Source organism: Piliocolobus tephrosceles, chromosome X (assembly GCF_002776525.5).
Source record: "Piliocolobus tephrosceles isolate RC106 chromosome X, ASM277652v3, whole genome shotgun sequence".
Classification (NCBI taxonomy): Eukaryota; Metazoa; Chordata; class Mammalia; order Primates; family Cercopithecidae; genus Piliocolobus; species Piliocolobus tephrosceles.
Genome location: NC_045455.1, coordinates 38754863 through 38774057, shown reverse-complemented (window position 1 = coordinate 38774057; position 19195 = coordinate 38754863). Strand labels below are relative to the sequence as shown.

Genomic DNA, 19195 nt, shown 5'->3' with positions numbered 1-19195 from the left:
TCTTTAGAGTGCTGAAATATGAAATTCTAAATTCATTTATATTCATAAACTTTAGAGTCTAATTTTCATATGAACACTTGATACTTTTAATTGGCTAAAGCCTTTTAATTTCACACAATTTCTGTTGGTAAAAAAGTGGTATCATTAAATAGAATCATCACATGATTTGTATGATCAAGGAATCAGTAATTTCATTAATGTCTTCATACCTCCATAGCAAAAACTCGACAAGCAGATTTTCTTAGGGCCTGTTTCATTGCTATTTCAAGACCTTCTAGATCATGATGTTGTATAACAAAAGCTAAAACTGGCCACTGGAAATTTCGTTCTCCTTTAGAAAGAGAGCTGTGGGCTGAGATTAGCCGAGAAAGCTCAGGAGACGGATGTCTCAAAAGGGAAGAACCAACTTCTATTAAAGAAAAAGAAAATTATTAATTTTCATAGGCAGTGCATATATATTTAAGATAATATCTAGCATATTCACTTTAGAGCCTTTGTTATTGGTTTTTTGCACAGGACACAAATCATAACAATTTCAACTTTTACTGAGGAAGAAACCAAGGTTCAGAAAGATTAAATATGTTACTCTCTGAAAGTCATATAGCCATTAAGTTGTAGAGGTGGGTTTTGAATCCAGAGCTGAATCTAAAGTTCACATGTTCTAAAACACTCTAAAAGCTAAGTGATTTATATTCTAAATGAAATCTACATCTCATCTGCATCACTTTCTAAAAGATGGCTTTGTAAGAAACACTTCTCAATAGGAAGTCAAAAATATTTGTTGAATGAACCTATAAATTGCTGGGCAATTTTCAATAATGTTTTTCTTAAAAGTCTTCAATAAGATACTTAATCATCTGACTATCATTTTTAGGACAAATCTTCATTTTAGCAAGTGATCTCTCTGACAATTTATCACTATATTATCCTGTTCTTCTTGGGTTTCTTTAATTATTCTTGAGGCAGAATCCCCACCCCAATTTGGCGCTGTTGATAACAACTGGTCCAGATCATGTAACTCTTCTTCTTCTTCTTTTTTTTTTAACTGATTAAGGGCTATTTATATCCCCAAAATTTTATTATCTACTTAGAATGATGGCAGTTGCAAGAGTTATAAGCTTCTATTGGGGTGGTGAGATAACTGTGAATGTGTACATCACTGGAACTCCCAGTCCACAAGTTTAGTGGAAGGGATAATGGCTGTAACATTTGGCTTAGATACCTAACAAGTGAGATTGTAAAGGTCAATTTATTCTTGAACAATCACTGAATGATCTCCAGATTTCCCTTCAACTGAGATGCAAAATTTAGAGACGCAGATTTATAGCTGTGTCACACAGAGGGGATGTCAATCACACGTTAGAAATTATCCCATGCCTTTTCCTTCAAAAATTAAATTTTAAAAATTATATGCAAATAAAACCATTTTCTTTTTTATTTGCAGTAGTCAGATCACTCAATATTCTTTTTTATCCTCATACTTACCAGTGTCTCCACTGTTAACTCTTCTTCTAGGAATGGCTTTAACTCGTGCAGGTAAAATGGAGTGTTGTTTATCATACTCGGAAGCAACAACTGAGTATGATCTTTGGAAGACAGTTCTCTTTGCAAGATCAGTATCAGTTATGGGACTGGTTTCTAAACTGTAGATGGAACAATACAACAGATACAAACTCAGAAGAGCTAAATGAAATGTAACTATACTTATAATGATGCAAAATATGTGACTCAAGATTCCACGTGGAGAAACAAAATCAAAGCCAAATTGACAATCTCTCTCTGAATCATAATTCGATCTTTTCAAAAACAGTAACATTTGTACCGATTTCAGCATTGTACCTTAAAACTTGTGGTTTTCTTAAATCTACTTTGCATTTTAAGTGAAAAAGAAGAAAGGCTTCCAAGCTCCTTTTAGAATCAAAAGCACTGGGGTGGAATTCATGTGTTGTAATATTCAGGAAAAACAGGCAGATACAATCGTAAGTGCACCAAATAGAAAGAAAACGGATATGTACACATGAAAACCTAATAAAATAGGAAGCAAATTTTGGTTCCAAAGTTTTCTTTTGGTGTCTTCAGTGTTCTGTGAGGTTTCTCACTCTTGGGAAATATCCCTTGGAGGATGGCTGCATCAAGGTGTCATGAGAGGTAACAAACTGATTTTTGGCACCAGTGCTGTATTCATACTCTATAAAATAACTTAATGGTTTTATTCAGGCTTAAGTAAACTAACAGCTTTTCTATTTATTCAAGCAACATTTAAAAATACTTAAAAAGTTATTAAGAGAGCTATATAATTTCCTTTATTGACACATTTTATAAAAAAAAGAGAAATCCCTTCTCTTTCTTATTTCTCTAAAACAAATTTAGAAACTATTCTTTTTGTGAGCTCCTTTTTCTGTCACCTCAATTCAAATTGGAATATTTTTGCTCACCTTTGGTTCTGGAGTTTTTTCCATCATTCAAGCCAGGTTTGAAATCCTGTGTCCCTTGGTAAAATTGTCTATTTTCCAACGGATGGCTAACTGCCTGGGTGTTTTCTTTTTTTTTTTTTTTTTGAGACGGAGTCTTGCTCTGTCGCCCAGGCTGGAGTGCTGTGGCGCGATCTCGGCTCACTGCAAGCTCCACCTCCCGGGTTTACGCCATTCTCCTGCCTCAGCCTCCCGAGTAGCTGGGACTACAGGCGCCCGCCATCTCGCCCGGCTAGTTTTTTGTATTTTTTAGTAGAGACGGGGTTTCACCGTGTAGACCAGGATGGTCTCGATCTCCTGACCTCGTGATCCACCCGTCTCGGCCTCCCAAAGTGCTGGGATTACAGGCTTGAGCCACCGCGCCCGGCCCTGGGTGTTTTCTTTACTCACCACTTCTCTAAGCTTATGTACATTCTTGTTTGAATAGACTATAAACATTGTACGTAACTGATTGGCAGTAAATGTCCCTGGGTGTTAGTATAGGTTGTTTGGTTCTAGAATGACTAGAAGACAGGGAAACATTAGCTTAATTCACTTTATATATGGTGTTACTATAAAGCACAGACATTTGCTCTGTTTTCAGAGGAAGTTTTCTACTAACTTAAAGAAAACATTACACAAATTTAAAAAGTGACTTTATTTTTTTTTTTTAACAAAAAAATAATAATGCTTGTGAAAGAATTCAAGCAACACAAGAAAATCCAAAGAAGAAAGCAAAGATGACATCTTTAATTGAATGGCTACCCCGGGACAGGTAATTCCTTGTTGTGGAGGCTGTCTTGCCTCCTGTAGGATGGTTAGCAATATCCCTGGCCTCAGATCACTAGGATGCCCGCTCAACTAGCCCAGTTGTGACAAAGTTATTTCCAAACATTGCCAGATGTTAACAGGGAGGCAAATAGCAGCCCCTGTTGAGAACCACTGATTTAATGAATTCATTTATCCATCAATTTTTTTTTTTTTTAACAGACGGAGTCTTGCTCTGTCACCTAGGCTGAAGTGCAGCGACACAATCATAGCTCACTGTAACCTCAAAATCCTAGGCTCAAGTCATCCTCTTGCCTCAGCCTCCTGAATTTTGATCCTAAGGGGTAATAATAACCCAATGAGAATCACACTTGTCAGACTAGCCTCAAAATGGTTTCTGACTCTTTTAAACAGTGTATCTCCTTTAGAAATACTTTATTACTTTTAAATATATAAAAGGTTGCACTGCACTCTGGAGAAAATGTCAAGAGCAGCTTCAAAGAAATTCTGATGAGTAATCCACACAGTTGGGGAGGGGAGAAGTTGTATGTATTTTTAACAAAAAAAAAACCTCATTTGGATATATATGTTCTATTGTGATTAAAGTATTTATTATATTAGTTTATAATTATAGCTGTATAGTAGTAACACAGTGGCATGCTCTTAATAAGCACATTCTCTTTTCATTCAGCGAATATCTTCCTTTCCAATGATACCATGTTCACAGTTATTCATGCCTGAAATCTTCATGTCATCTTAAACTTACCTTTTTCATTATCCAGTTAGTCAACAAGTCACACTTATTTTTCCTACAAAATATATCTCTTTAATCCATATGTCAGTTTCTCAATTGTCACTGTGAGACTACCTTTGCATTTTTATCACATCATTCCTCCTCTAAAAAAGTTTCAGTGGTACTCTATCTTTTTTTTTCTCAAGCTGGAGTTCAGTGGTATGATCTTAGCTCACTGTAACCTCTGTCTCCCAGGTTCAAGCAATTCTCCTGCCTCAGCCTCCTGAGTAGCTGGGATTACAGGTGTGTGTCACCATACTTGGCTAATCTTTTGTATTTTTAGTAGAGACAGGGTTTCACCATGTTGGTCAGGCGGGTCTCGAACTGCTGACCTCAGGTGATCTAACCTGCCTTGGGCTCCCAAAGGGCTGGGATTACAGTTGTGAGCCACAATGCCTGGCCTCTATTTTCTTGTGTATTATATAACACATTTCTATTCAGCTTTTCGAGAAGCTCTTTACTCTGATACTACCATACCTAAGTTAGGAGGCACTGTGAACAACAAGAAGAAACAACTAGAAACAACAACTAGAAAAGGACTCTTTTCTAGTTCAAAGTCTTTCTTCCACCAAACACTAGCTATTCAACAAACAGGAGAGAATTAAAATACCTTGGTGGCATAGACTTCATATTGCTCTCTGGCTCTTCAAATACGTTAGGACTTGCATCAGGAGTTACTGATATATATGGGGCAGGTACAGATGTTGAACGTAGGTATCTCATTTCATCCTGGAATAGGTTGTCATCTTGATAGCCCACAAAATTTTCATGATGATGCCTGCATTAAATCAAACCCAATAACTTAACGTATGATGGCAATACAGATCCTCTCCATTTTTATTCTCCTTCATAACAGGAAAAGCAGCACATGTAAATCACAGTTAAAAGTAAAGTATTAAAATAATTGTAGATGTAGGTAGGTGAACATAGAAGTCTGATAATGTTATTCATCAACATTTCAGGTACCACAAACATTTAGAATCCAAAAGTGAACTAAGTTTCTTTCCTTTTGAGAACTTTTCCATCTTCCAGTGTTTTGGTGAATGATCTCACCAACCATCCAGGTGCTTAAGCTAAAATATTTCCAGTGTTGTAGTAGGCTTAGCCCTCTACCATCATCATCTTTCAAGCCCATGATATTAGGTTTCCTTTCAGAGCCATTCTCTCTTCTCATTCCCTATCACCACTGCCTTGGTTCATGCTTATTATTTCTTGCACAGACCACTGAAATACAGGCAGTTACTTCTTTGGGTAGGAACATATATAACATCATATTTGAAAAACATTAGATATATGAAATTTTCTGTGGTTCAGGGTGGAGGGGGTGCCCATTCCCCAGAGAGCTAAAAAGAAAAAAGTCTATAATTATGCTGTGTGAGCATTTTTCACATGTTTTACAATTTGATTCTTTCCTTTTCAAAATGAATAAATAGTTGCTAACCTAAGTCCACTGAGTGCTATGATTCACACTAAAGATCTACTGTATTTGGCATACCTGATGATTTCCACCTCCATCTCAAATGTATTTAGTCTCACATTTTCATTTTTGTTGCTTGTTCATTTTATTGTAATAGTAAGCACAAAATTTTAAAAACCACGCAACTCTGCTATACAAAGAGGACAATTTTCAAAATGGAACTGTTGGTTGGCAAGCTATATCAGCAGGCAATATCTAGGTATCTTCATTTGTCAGCTGATGAAAAAAATCTGATTTTGGTATATGAAAGGCTCTTTTGAAGTGTCAGTGCATGATGTGTAAAGTATAGGCTGCACCATTCAGGTCCAATATATGAAAATAGAATACTAACAGCTTTCTCTCTATCTCTAGTAATGCACTTTTATCTAGTCTCCACATTAGCTTCCACATTCTACAGTGATCTTTTAATTGCAAACCAATTCATGTATTTCTCTGTTTAAAATTCTTCCACTGTTTCCTCTGCTCATGGGATAAAATGCAATCTTAACCTGGGTTACAGGGCCCGACATTACTTGGGTGAACCAATCATTTTGAACGGACTTTCACACATTTCCTCCAGTAGTCAGTCCTTTAACAACCCGCGATTCCTCAAATGTGTAATGAGATTTCATTTGTGTCTTTACTCACCTGGGTTATTCTTCCAGGTGTCGCTTTCTTCCCATCACTTGCCTGACAGGTTTCTATTTATCCTTTAAGACTCCACTAAAGGGTCAGACCCTCTGGGAAGCCTTTTCTGATTTCCTTGGGAAGATTCAGATACTCTCCATCTTTTATGCTGTAATAGCATCCTACATACATACTTCTATTGTAGCACTCCTCACATGGCATTTCAAATGTTTCACTGACATGTCTGACCTGACATCACAGTATGAGTACATAGAAGCCAGGATTTTGTTATATTCATTCATTCATTCATTCAGGGCCTAGTACAAGGCTGGTAGGTGCCCAGTGAGTATTCATTTAAATGCTAACAGAATGAATAATTTATGAAATAAAAGACTGCTAAGGAAACACCAGCTTTCTTTCTACTTCAGCATTTTGCACTAACAGACTGAAGTCAGCCTACCAAAGAGTAAAAGATAGCTATAGTCTTATTTTCTAAGACATGTTTTGTATTAATAACAATGCAAATTGATGAAGCATTTTTATAGTTTTTAAAACACCTACTACCATAAAGTCATTATGTTAGTCAAGGCAACTCAAAAAATAAATGCCTGGAAGTTTCTTTACAGTACACAATATCTAATAAAGTATAGGTCAAATACTGAACTACCCTAGATATCAATAAACAATCACTGTTAATCCAAAGGTGATTAAAAAACAACAACAAAATTTTATTACCTAGCTAATGTCTGAAGGTAGAGACAAGGCATTTTCACAGGAAGATCCTCAGAAATGCCTTCTTTCACGCTGGGCAACTGAGACTGGAATGGCTTTGCAGGATGGTAACACAGAATGCTCGGTTCGGCTGCACTGCTCAGGGACAGCAGGAAGAGTGCATTGGCTTTAATCACCTGGTGAGCTTCCATGGTGGGCAAGGCACGAGGGGTCTTGACTTGCATTGGTTTTCTCCTAGATTGTTTGACCTGGCAAAGAAAAAAATCAAAGTAATCTTTTCTGACTTACATTAAAATCTTTAGTTTCTTAAGTATTTTGAGTTTCCAATAAAAATTATTAAACACTTGTAAAGCTATTTTAAAATACTAAAGTTATAAAAAACAACATTCACTTCATATTCATTCTGGGCTGACTATTTTGTATTAAACACAAACCATATTTCCTTTCTTTCTTCAGAAAAATTTAACACCTAACTAGTTAAATCTAAATATAATTCATTTTTTTAAAAAGTAAATCATCTCAGTGTGTGTATTCAGTGAAATTTTTTAGTTAGGTTAGCCACTAGAGTGAATAAGGAAAAGAGAGAGTAGATATGGAATAGGAAAACAAAGGAGCCAAAAAAACAGGTAGCAGAGGTTATCTAGTGTTATTCCAATATATAGTTAATTTTTAAAATTAAAAGCAGCTGACTTAGTACAAATATTAAATTTGTATATGATTTCCATTGTAAAAGCTGATCTTTTATATCAACTATGTGGAATTATCTGATGTAATAAGATCATAAAAAGGTATTTTTATAAAGTATATCCACATCATTAAAACTATAGCTCCGAATGGAATAAAATACCTTTTCCCTTGCAGCAGCCTGTTTTTCACGGAGGTATTTTTCTCTACAGCGATCACATACCAGATACCAAGTGCTTCCTCCTATGCCACCATCACCACAGTTACCAGCCCATCCTCCACAAAAATGCCCAATGCTATTGTAACCTTGTCCACCAGCATATCGGCCACAACCTTGAAACAATACCAAAAATAAATATTTAACACTTCAAGTGTCCTTAATAGTTTGATCCTTATTACTCATAGATTAATGACAGATTTACCTTCTCAAAGAAAGCAAAATACTGAAACAGATATCTGATTTTTCAGGCTATTAACTATATCAGAAAAATAGCTTACTTGATCAAAAAGCAATCAATTAAACGGTGCCCCAAATATGAGAGATACTTAGTTTCTATTCAGGCAGATTAAAAGAGAGATAGACTATAGGTACATTTAGATATACTTAATTATGTCAATAAAATTAGACAAAACGAGTATAAAAGTTCTATAACGATATATTTTCAGAAGTCACAGAAAACATTTGAGGTATAATATGTAGACAAAGAAAAAAATTACAGATACAACACATTAGGTGAATTTGGAATATTAGTCAATGCTACAGAAATCAATACGTTTACTGAAAATGCAGTCTTCTGATAAAACAATATCACTTCCATAGGAAAAAGCCTACAGAAATCAATATAATCTAATTTAATTTGCAATTCTGAACAGGAAAATAGTAAAATCAAAGGAGCTGCCCTGTGTGTATGGGCACGCCATTGTTTCTGTTGTGTGAGACAGACTCATTAATGGCACACCCTTTGGGTAACACATAAAATTTTTAAAGACATGCTACATGAAAGTGAAATAGCACTAAACGACCTGGTCATCATAATATTAGAATTTCTTTTATCTGTTTTTCGCAAAACCCTGTACTGATAATGTACTTGAAGATACTATAAATTCCCTATCCTTTGCCAAAATTCATATAACAGCTCAAATGAAGTGATCTGGTTCAGTAAAGAAAAAAGTACTTATACATACATTTGACAGTATCATTTACCTGGGTGAGCTTGTCTCATGTGATAGGTCACTGGGTACGGATGTGACTCCCCACACAGTTCGCAGATGGTATCTTTCTCTGGTCCTCCTACTGCCAGCTGGGCCATCTCTCCAAATAAATTACCCCTGGGCCTCACTTCTGCCTTTTCTTTTTTCTTTTTTTCCTTTTTGGCCTTCTTATTCTCTTTCTCACACTCTTTCTTTTTAAGAACTGCACAGGAACCAGGACTTGGAAAAATCATATTCTGGGAAGCAGCTTTGATAGTAGCCAAAGAGATGTCTTCCCAAAAAGCCACTAAATGTTGTAAAGTTAAGGGAAGAGGAGATTTAGACTTCATTGTGTGATGCATGGACATTTCAAAAGTGGTCTCAGTTTTCCCATCCTCGCACTTTTCATGCAGAGGTGGTTCCTTAAGCATAGACAATACCTTGTTTTTGTTGATGCTACCCATCTTAGATATATCTGGTCCATGGGGTGCAATATTAAACATATTCAGTGCAGATGATATTTCCAATGAATGTCTATTTTTTAACTTGGTTTCTTTTTCCTCTGTAGGCTGTTGGCTATTTAAACTACTCCTTATAGGAGCATGTTCTTTGGAAAGCTCAGGATGAAACTTGAGGAAAGAAGAACAAGCCATTGCATCATGTACTATGCCTTCATGCCAGAGGAAGGAAGCAAACACAGCTCTGGCACATTCGGCCACAGAAGGAGACATGGCTTGCTTGGCTGGCTCTAAAGGCTTGGATCCATCTCCTTTGAAAAGAAAACTCGATTTTTCTTTTTTGGGCCTGGTGTGTCTATTAGCACATTTTCGACTTATTTTGGGGGATGCTCTCATTTCCTGTTCATCTTTCAGTGGTGCTTTTCCAATGCTAAAATGAACTTTATTTGAACCTTCATCCACACTCTTAAATTCACTGCTGTCGTCACAGGTGCTGTCTGTTAGACTATTTGTTTTTAAAGTACTTGAGGTGCAGACTTCGACCACCTCACTGTGGAGGTTTTCCTGTACCACATGGGGAGAGGGAGCTCTATTTTCAGATCCTGGGGAATCCGTAGAATCCTTTGGTACTGATTTTGGTTTTGGTGACGTTGACCGTCCCCTCAAAGGTTCTGTGAGGGGCATTTTCTTCTTGCGGAGGGTATCTGGATCAAGTGTGTAAGAGTCTGATTTGGAACGTTCCCGAGGAGGATCAAGTTTTGTCTTAACAGGAGCAGTACTTTTTTGAGGTAGATTTTTATCTTGTGGTGAGGAGGAGCGTGGAGAACTAGCACCCGATGGGCTAGACCTATTGGCTGGGAGAGTCTTTGGCTTAGGAGATGACAACCGAGAACCTGGTCCTGGGGATTCAGCTCTGGAGCTAGAAGGCATCCTCCCATCAGATTTCAATGTCTGCAAGGTGTTATGGTTGGGGGACAATGACCTACTATGGGAATCTGACCTCAACTTTGCAGCATCAGATTTTAAGATGAGGGATTCACTAGCAGATAAACTGTCTGTGCCCCTTGGCTTCTTCTGATCAGCAGTAGTCCGGCTCATATGTCCATCAGGTTTAAGTGATCTGCTGTGTTTAGAGGACAGCTCTGATTTTCCTGATGTAGAAGCTGGTCTAGAAGATGCTGAGATGTTTCCTCGATCACCTGTATGGTCCATTTTATAGTGAAACTTATTAATAAAATTATAATTTAGTGATGATTTAGCCACTAAACACTGAAATAAAAAACACAGCTACAAAATTCTTACTGTTTGTCACACATACTAAAACACTTGAAGAATTCTGGGGGAAATATTTCCAATAAAATTTCTATACATCATTACACAACCATTACCACCAAAAACTATTTTCATGGATGCAAAACAGGCTGAACAAACTCAGTGTGAACTATCAGTGATATCTCAACCTCTACCCTAGTGCGATAACTAGTTAGAATTTAAATTCAGTGAGAGACTAGAAAGAGATAGAAATTAATTTTTTTGGGAATAAGAAATTATTTAATGTTAAAACTTGTATTTTAAATGTGAAGTAGCATTAAATTTCCATCAGAGTGATACGTCACATCCTTAGGGCAATGGTATGGGTTTTGTTGAATTAGAGAAATGAATTTATGCATAGATACAATTATAATTTTTAAGTGTATGCATAAATACAATTAGGCTAATAAAGAGTTGCCTAAGAGGCACTCTGTTTTAGACTGTTTTAGATCAGATTAGACTAGTTTATAATGAGCACATGAATGCCCTAAAGCTATAATTTAATTACTTATAAACAGGTTACACTCCAAAAGTTCAGTAAGCTTAGCTGCTTAGAACTCAGAGCCTGTGTCCCCTTGGAAACCACAGAAATGGTGGATCCTCAGAATGAGTAGTAGAAGTCTGAACTGTGGACCCTCAAAACAAGGAGTCAGGAGAATGACAGAAAAACAGGATGAAAAGAAGAATTACCTCCCTTTTCTAAAGCAAACCATTAGATATTTCTGCATGGACATTAATTGTTTTTAGCACCGTGGCTTCATTTAGTGTCTCTCCTTCATTTTATTTTATGCTTTTCTTTGAGGCATTACAGCCAGGCTGTCTGTGACCCAAGTAAATGGTACAAACTTCAACATCACCTTTCCTCCTTAAAATAAAAACTTCCACTCTTAGTGCAAGTGATACCAGTTAGTTGTTAGGAGAAAAGCAATCTGACTGAGGGGTTTCAAGTGGTATAAGAAACTGAAAATCCATAAACCTATCTGGAAGTAATCATATTTTTTCAAAGAGAGTTCCTAGGAAATTAAGGTGGATTTGTTAACTGGTTCTAATGGCAGGTTATTATTATTACTTTTTTTTTTTAAAGGAAAAAGGACGTGAACAAATTCAGATGATGTAGAAAAATGTTTTTTATGTTTGTGTGCACGTGTTAAGTGTGTATAGTCACGCTCTAGTTCTCTATGGATCAGGACAGTAGTGCTAGAGAATCTGCCCCCATTTTTGTCAAGGGCAGGTATTTTTGTCTGTTACTCTTCACTTATGTAATACTATGAATGAGTCCAGGAATACAGTAGGTATTCAATAAATATTTGTTGAATGAGTAATATATTCCAATTTTCTTGATTTTTTTTTCTTCTGCTACTCCCAAGTATTCAGCTTCTCTAGAAGTCTACTTTTTAGAATTAAGGCTCCCAAGGCCACAGGACAGAGGTGACAGTAGTTACTGATGTGTGAGGGTTAGATGCTTGCACGTTGAGTAATTACATGGTGAAATAATAGAGTATGGCAAGCACTTTAGATAGGGCACACTGATGAACTAAATGTTTAATTGCAAAATGCCAATATTTAGGATAAATTTTCCTGTTCTTTGGATGAATAAAAGTAACTAAAACATAATGCTTTTTAGTTTCTTGCAAAGCTTCATTATTCAATCATGAACCTCCTTTATGATATTATGTGCTCTGTTTTATAAATAGAGTATTAACAGATGGGGCTAAATTTTGAAAAAAGGGTTAAAAAATCCCAATTTAGAATTCTAACTATCAATGCTGTCTTGGGAGAGCGCAGATAAAAAGAGGTGATCTACGAATAAGTACCCTCAAACTGTTCAAAAGTAGTTTAAAAAATTGCTGCCCATCTAATCTTACTGACCTAGTAACAGTATATGGCAAATTTGGTGAACAAATTATATTTAATAGATTAAACATCAGTAGTCACGGCCATTAATTTTGAGTATGTGATGTTTGGAGTATTTGTTTTTTGTTATTAATCTGACAGCTGGAGACATGTTTATCACCTTTATCATCACATTTATTTCAGAAACTGAACCACACATAATGGGAATCTAGACAAACAATTAGTAAGTCTTTTATATTTGGTATCCTTTTTTCCAAAAAATCCGTCTGTGAAATGAAAGAGGTTTTGTCTCTAATTTATAAAAAAGGACAACTTGTGTAGGATTTCTAACAAATGGGAAGGGTTTGTGACAAAGATTACCTACTCCCTGTGTCAGATGTGTCCCAGTGACTGACCTGCACAACAACTGCAAGCAAAGCAATGGTGAAAACCTGCTGATGCTACCTCTATTCTAGGAATGCATGCATTAACGATGGTAGGTATTTACTCATCATGAAAACAACCTCTTTGGTTGCCTGAAAAATGGAATCTGCCAAATATCAGGAACACCACTTGTCATATGTGAGCAAAAAAGTTTATTACATAGTGTTAGAAAGAATAGGCGTTTGTATATCTTATTATATCTCTAATAGCGGTGAATATTTTCTTAAGACCTGTAAGTGGTGACAGCTAAATACCTGTTGAAGTTTAAGCACATAAATAACGGCAGAAACGTTTCTTTCTCTGATGTATTTCTCAAATGATAACTAAATCTTCTTGAAAAATTTATTTTTCCAAAATATATTTTATATATAAAAAAAACTATGCTTGTTAAGTGGGGTAAGCCCAAGTGCTAATTTATGTTTATCTTCTTCATTTGTGTTTCAAATGTTTTGCAGCATATTATTACTAAATTATTATGTTGTGGCTGCTCAAAATATCAACAAATATAAACAAATAGTTTGCTAAACATCTTCAGACTATACATAAAACTTTCACATTCATCTCCTAATTTATTTAATGACTGTCTTTTTAAATTTCAGTGATAATAGGCAAACATTTTTCTAACTTTAAAGGAATCCTGAAGAAATAATGACAGGATAGAAACTTAGGGCAAGCAAATTAAATGTTACTAAACATGTTAAATGGTAAGTATTCATTCACTTACCCACATATTTTTTCATGCCAAAATCATAAATTATCAGGATCATACTATATCATAATACTATATGCATATATCACATGGCATGATATATAGTATATATCAGGTTACATGATACTATATGCTATTACACACAATACTGTATACTATAAAGCACAGGTTGTACAATACTATTTATTCTATTTTTATATTTCCTATTTATACGTTTATACTGTCAATTGTATAATGAGAAACATATAGCTATTTTATCTATTTCTAAGAAAAAAAGAAAATCAGTAATTAGTTGAGAAACTCACACAATATGTTAGGCATTGTTGTAAAAGTTCTTTTTGATAAAAATTTCTTTAAATACAAGATTTTAAAATATTTACAAGATTTAAATTTAATTAAATAATACTTTAAGACAAAATATTTAAGTAGGCATCTGTAGGGTTTTAAAAGACCAAAATCATATTTCTAAATTGTCTGAAATTTTGTCAGTTGTCAATAGTTTAAACATTTCTAAGCTTAAAATGTTAAAACTTAGTTACTAGGAAAACAGTATTAGAAAAATTTATGCCAAACAGGACAAGTAGGTTGACATATAGATATAAACAAACACACGAGTCCTAATAACTAACTTAAACTTAAAAACTTTAAGTTCATTATCAGTGTTTCACACAAAAAACTAAAATAGTAAAGTGATTTTTACGTTACATAACAAGTTTAAGACTAAAAAATGTGCTTTATGCCTTGCACATGTATCATCTTTTTCTGATAAAAATGGTTTAAAAAATTTCCCCCATTAGGTAATTCTTTCTTTCTATATACCTGTTTTAATTTTAAAGATCTCATAAAGTTTTAAAATTAAATAAGAGTAATGTTTAACCTATAGATGCAATAAACATGCATAGCTATTATGATAATCTATATTATAATACTGAGTAGGAGTATCATAAATTACTCAAACATATACAAATTTAAATAAAATGATAAACTTTAATTAAAAAAATGGAATGACATGAACATGACTGAGATGAACGGAAACATCTTTAATGACACTCCCTGTGTTCATTAAGAATGGCCCATCCATGAATGCATGTATACCCACCCTTCAGTTTGTGAGACAGAGATGAGAGAGCAGAGGCAGGCCCAGCTACACCATAATTTTTGTAAATGCGCTCACGAGAAGCAAGGTTGCAAGATGGAGATTCTACAGTGGAAAACATTGGCAAAGAAGCAGCACAGATTCAATGGAAAAAAAATTTAGCAGAGAACACAAGCAAAAACAAAGCATTTCAAATGGTATGCAAGTATCAACTGTTATTTTAAATAGTTTATATTCTGCTAAATTTTTCAACAAGCTTACATTTCTCTAAAACTGAAAACAAAGGTTGAATTAATTAATTTAGATTAATATGTATTAATGTCCAAATCTGTTAACTTAAAACTTAGTAAGGCTCGTATCTCTGACAAATCAAAATTGAACATTTCATTTTAGACTTACGTTTCTTTTGTTTGGTTTTCTTTAATTTGGTGCTCATTTAAATAAAGATTTACAAGATTTTTTTTTAATAGTGGAAGATAAAGAAATGTTACTTATATTACTTATGGCTTAACCTATTGTCACCTGGTTTCCTGAATGGACCGATTACTATAATTTTCCAGTATGTATCTCAGAATGGACTCAGGGTGACACTGTGTTTGGCTACTTTTCTGGGTCCATCTTCAGTGAAAACGTTAGTACTAACCCCAGTATTTAGTGTTTGTTTTGTAGATCCTACTTCTGATACCAAATCTTGTTTACACAACATGTCACAACACAAACAAAGCAAAGAAAATCTATAAGTCACTGAAAAATGTTAGGAATGTCAATGATTTGCTATGCAGGAAATGAAGTACTTAATTTACCTTTTTTTTGAAGAATTAACAGAACCTTTAAGTGTCGTCGTTTGAAAGTAGTAAGCTAAAAAACATATCATCTGAATCTAAAACAACTCACAGTATTTAAAATTTTTAACTCATGGCAATTAAAACAAAATTAATCGGTTGTACTGAAATAAATTCAGGTAATAAGGAGATAGCTGTCTTAGTATTATTGAAATAAACTAGACACAACACACACCGCTTAAAATACAATAAGTGCTGTTTTCAACTGATTCATTATTATGGTCAAGATTAATGATGAATGATCCATAAATTAAGAAGTCACTCAACGTAAAGTATTGAGTATATTACGTGTTAGATACTATTCTATGCATTGCAGACACAGTGGTGAACAGGAACAAAGCCCCTGCTCTCACAGAGTCTATATTTAGGAGAAAGGAGAGAGGGAAGGAACAAATAAGTATACATCGTATCAGGTGCTGAGAAACTTGGGAGTCATATGCCTACGGATGTGTCATTCTTCATGACTGCAGAATACCACTTTGGGAGTGACGCCTAGAAGAGGCCAAAGCCCTAGGACATTTCTAGATGATGAAATAGATGAGGATGTAGAAAGGAGACTAGAAATCAGCAGTCAGCAAGGCAGGAAACATCCAGCAGGCAAATGAATGTGTTTCTAGGAAGAAAGACCAACTCTGTCAAACACTGCTGACAGATTAAGTAAAATGACATCTTAGAATCGACAACTGAATTTGGCAACACAAAAGTCCCAGACTGACTACAGCAGTTTCCGAGGATAGCGACTAAAGCGGGAATGCAGTGAGCTCAACAGACAATAGGAGGAGTAGATAGCAACATACATGGCATAAAACCATCTTAATCTAAGTTTCAAAAAGTTAAATTTTTAATATTTTTGCACATCCTTCATTTTGAACAAATCTATAAACCTCAAAAGATGTCAGGTGCTGCAAAAGGAGCTCTTACGCTATTTAAGTGTCATATAGTAAGGAGTTTGCAGCTATTGTTAAAATATCAGTTAGGAGAGTGATACAATTCTTCAAGACATGAACTAGGACGGTGGCAGCCTCGGAATGGAAGAGTTAATTCAAGGAGAATTCAACCTGCCAATGTAGGAAGGAATACAATCTTCTGGCCTGGCTGCTAAAAATCTGTGAAGACTCCATATAGCAGGAAGACACAGCAATAGGAAATCAGAAGAATACCATCTTAATTGGAAGCACACATAAACAGAAATGTGAAAAACTACGAGGAAACTTGTAAGATAAGATGTTAGAGGTTTAAGGACAAACTCCTGGAAAAAAGTTTGAAGGCAAAATGGCCTTCAAGTCTTTTCAATATATTACAGAGGCTAGAGAGACTGGATTCCTAGGTATGAATCAGAGTGAAAAAAAAAAAAAGGAAATATTTTAAAAAATGAAAGTCGAAAAAAGGTTAAGTGACTAAAGAAATTAAGCTGTTGCTGGAAACAACACATATTCTACACATTAAATTTTTACAAAATCTGCTCAAGTTTAAACATACTTTTATAAAGTTACAGTTAATTTTTATAAAGATTTATATTTTTAATTTAAAAAGGGAAGCAAGCTATAAGAGATACATTGATATCTATACCCAAAAGAAAAAAAAGTTGATAGGTGTTTTAAAAATCATTTGACAGAAATAATAATGCTTTTAAAAAATCTTGTTACTGCAGGTAAGACAACCAATTATTATATTCATCTCCACAAAATTTTGATTCTTTTTTGGGTATCACTAAGTTAAACAGAATAATATTAAAAACAATTTTAAAGAGTCAGGATTTTGTTTCCAGTGCTCCTGTGAAGTTCATGCTGTTTGTTTCCTGTAGTTTGCCCTTATAAACAACATGGTTCTTCATGGGTCATTTGGCTTTCTTTGTTTTGGATCCCAAGTATTAAATTCCCTGAGTCATATCATTTCCTAGTCATAGAAACTTTGAGTTCATTGTAAATTGTACTTTTTAAGTCTTCTTTAAGTACTCATGATAATAATAAAACTATGTAACTTTTCTTTCTAATAAGGAACGCATTCTCATTTCAGTTTAACAAAGACAAATGGTGGTTTTGCTGTATCAGGACCCTGACCTTACCGTTGGAACCATAAACTGGAAGAATCAAGGCATCAGCTGTCAACTAACTCCTTACTATATGGCACTTAAATAGCGTAAGAGCTCCTTTTGCAGCACCTGACATCTTTTGAGGTTTACAGATTTGTTCAAAATGAAGGATGTGCAAAAATATTAAAATCAACTGTCATCACCTGGTGGCAATACACAAATTTGGAGGTTTTGGGATTTTAAAAGTGGCATATATTATTTTTGAGTGTTGAGTCAACAACTAAGTGATAACTGGAAATGTTAAATTTCATGAGTAAAAATCAGTAATACATTTTTTAAAAGGGTAGGTTTTAGCATTAAATTCAGTTTGGTGTTTGTTGATTTCTTACTATGTTCTATAATCAAGTTGTGACATTCAATAACAATTTGCTAAATTATTGGCAGGCAATGTTGAAAGAATTGAAAACAGGCTATTCAGAAGGACAATATAATTGGAATACATTCTATTTAGGAGGCTAGGTGTCTAATTACAATGCATATATCACTGCCACCAATACTCAGAGCAGGTGAGATAATACAGATAAAAAAGTTTACTTTCAAAGACATTCCACTGGGATGCTACAAACAACCATAGGCAAGAAGAATCTTTGGCATGTAATTGTGCTTCTCATGTTGTTTAGTTCTCAATCTTGAGGAGAGAGTGGAGCAGTCAGAAATATTATAGTCTTAGTAAAACTACTAGATACAATCTTTTTTTTCCCTTTCAGTTGCTTTTTTTTCTTTCCAATTTTTTTCTTTCCAACTTTTATTTTTGGTTCAAGGGGGACATGTGTAGGTTTGTTACATGGGTAAATTCTGTGTCATGGGGGTTTGGTGTAAACATAATTTTGTCACCCAGGTAATCAAGCATTACCTGACAGGTAGTTTTTCAATCCTCATCCTCCTCCCACCTTAGATGCAATCTTAACCAAGATATTGGAAAGAGCTTGAGGAAGTTTTATAAATAAGTCTTATGACAATGTTCAAATAGCACTGTATTCTGCTCATGCTATACATACCTACATTTATGTATTTACATATATTTATTTAGATATAAGAAAATCTAATTCTACCGATCTGTCATAAACAATAAGATTTTGCCACATTTATGGTAGACGATGCGAACAGTGTTGCTGACTTTCCTCACTCAACTTAAATCCCAGTCATTGTGCATTTCTATTTTTCTCTTTATAGAACTTCAGATACTTTTGACAGCAATAGGCTCCTACAAAACAGTAAATAGGTCTAACTTTATAGTTGAGGATATTTGGGGAAATTAACTTTTAAATTATTTATTTAAAACATATTTAGAAACTAGTTTATTGGTCCTTGTAGAGACTATGTATAATGCATGCCTTCCACTTGGCCAAAAGATATGATTAATCAAACAATATGCAGATTTAAAAATAGGCATAATTAAGTGTGATTATTATTCCAACTTCTATTAGTGCTTCACAGGATTTTTTAGAAAGTGACAGGACTAGGCACAGTGGCTCAAGTCTGTAATCCTAGCCCTTTGGTAGGCCAAGGCAATCAAATTGCTTGAGTCCAGGAGTTTGAGACCAGCTTAGGCAACATGGTGAAACTCCGTCTCCACAAAAAAATACAAAAATTAGGCAGGTGTGGGGACACTCGCCTCCAGTCCTAGCTACTCCGGAGGCTGAGGTGGGAGGATCACTACAGCCTGGGAGGCAGAGGTTGCGGTTAGCCTAGATCGTGCCACTGCACTC

At 34.9% G+C, this 19195-nt stretch overlaps 1 protein-coding gene across 16 annotated transcripts in view; it reads right to left on the bottom strand.

Annotated features, from left to right (window-relative positions):
* The window catches only part of MYCBP2 (MYC binding protein 2), a 282822-nt gene that overhangs the window by 44442 nt on the left and 219185 nt on the right, over window positions 1-19195 (bottom strand). For all 16 annotated transcript variants that reach the window (XM_023186011.3, XM_026446684.2, XM_026446688.2 and 13 more), the window contains 6 exons: window positions 8715-10358; window positions 7674-7843; window positions 6830-7074; window positions 4622-4789; window positions 1486-1643; window positions 210-409 (listed from right to left, as the gene is read on the bottom strand). In XM_023186011.3, coding sequence (XP_023041779.2) covers window positions 210-409; window positions 1486-1643; window positions 4622-4789; window positions 6830-7074; window positions 7674-7843; window positions 8715-10358 — 2585 coding nt within the window. The remainder of the gene's footprint in view (window positions 1-209; window positions 410-1485; window positions 1644-4621; window positions 4790-6829; window positions 7075-7673; window positions 7844-8714; window positions 10359-19195) is intronic.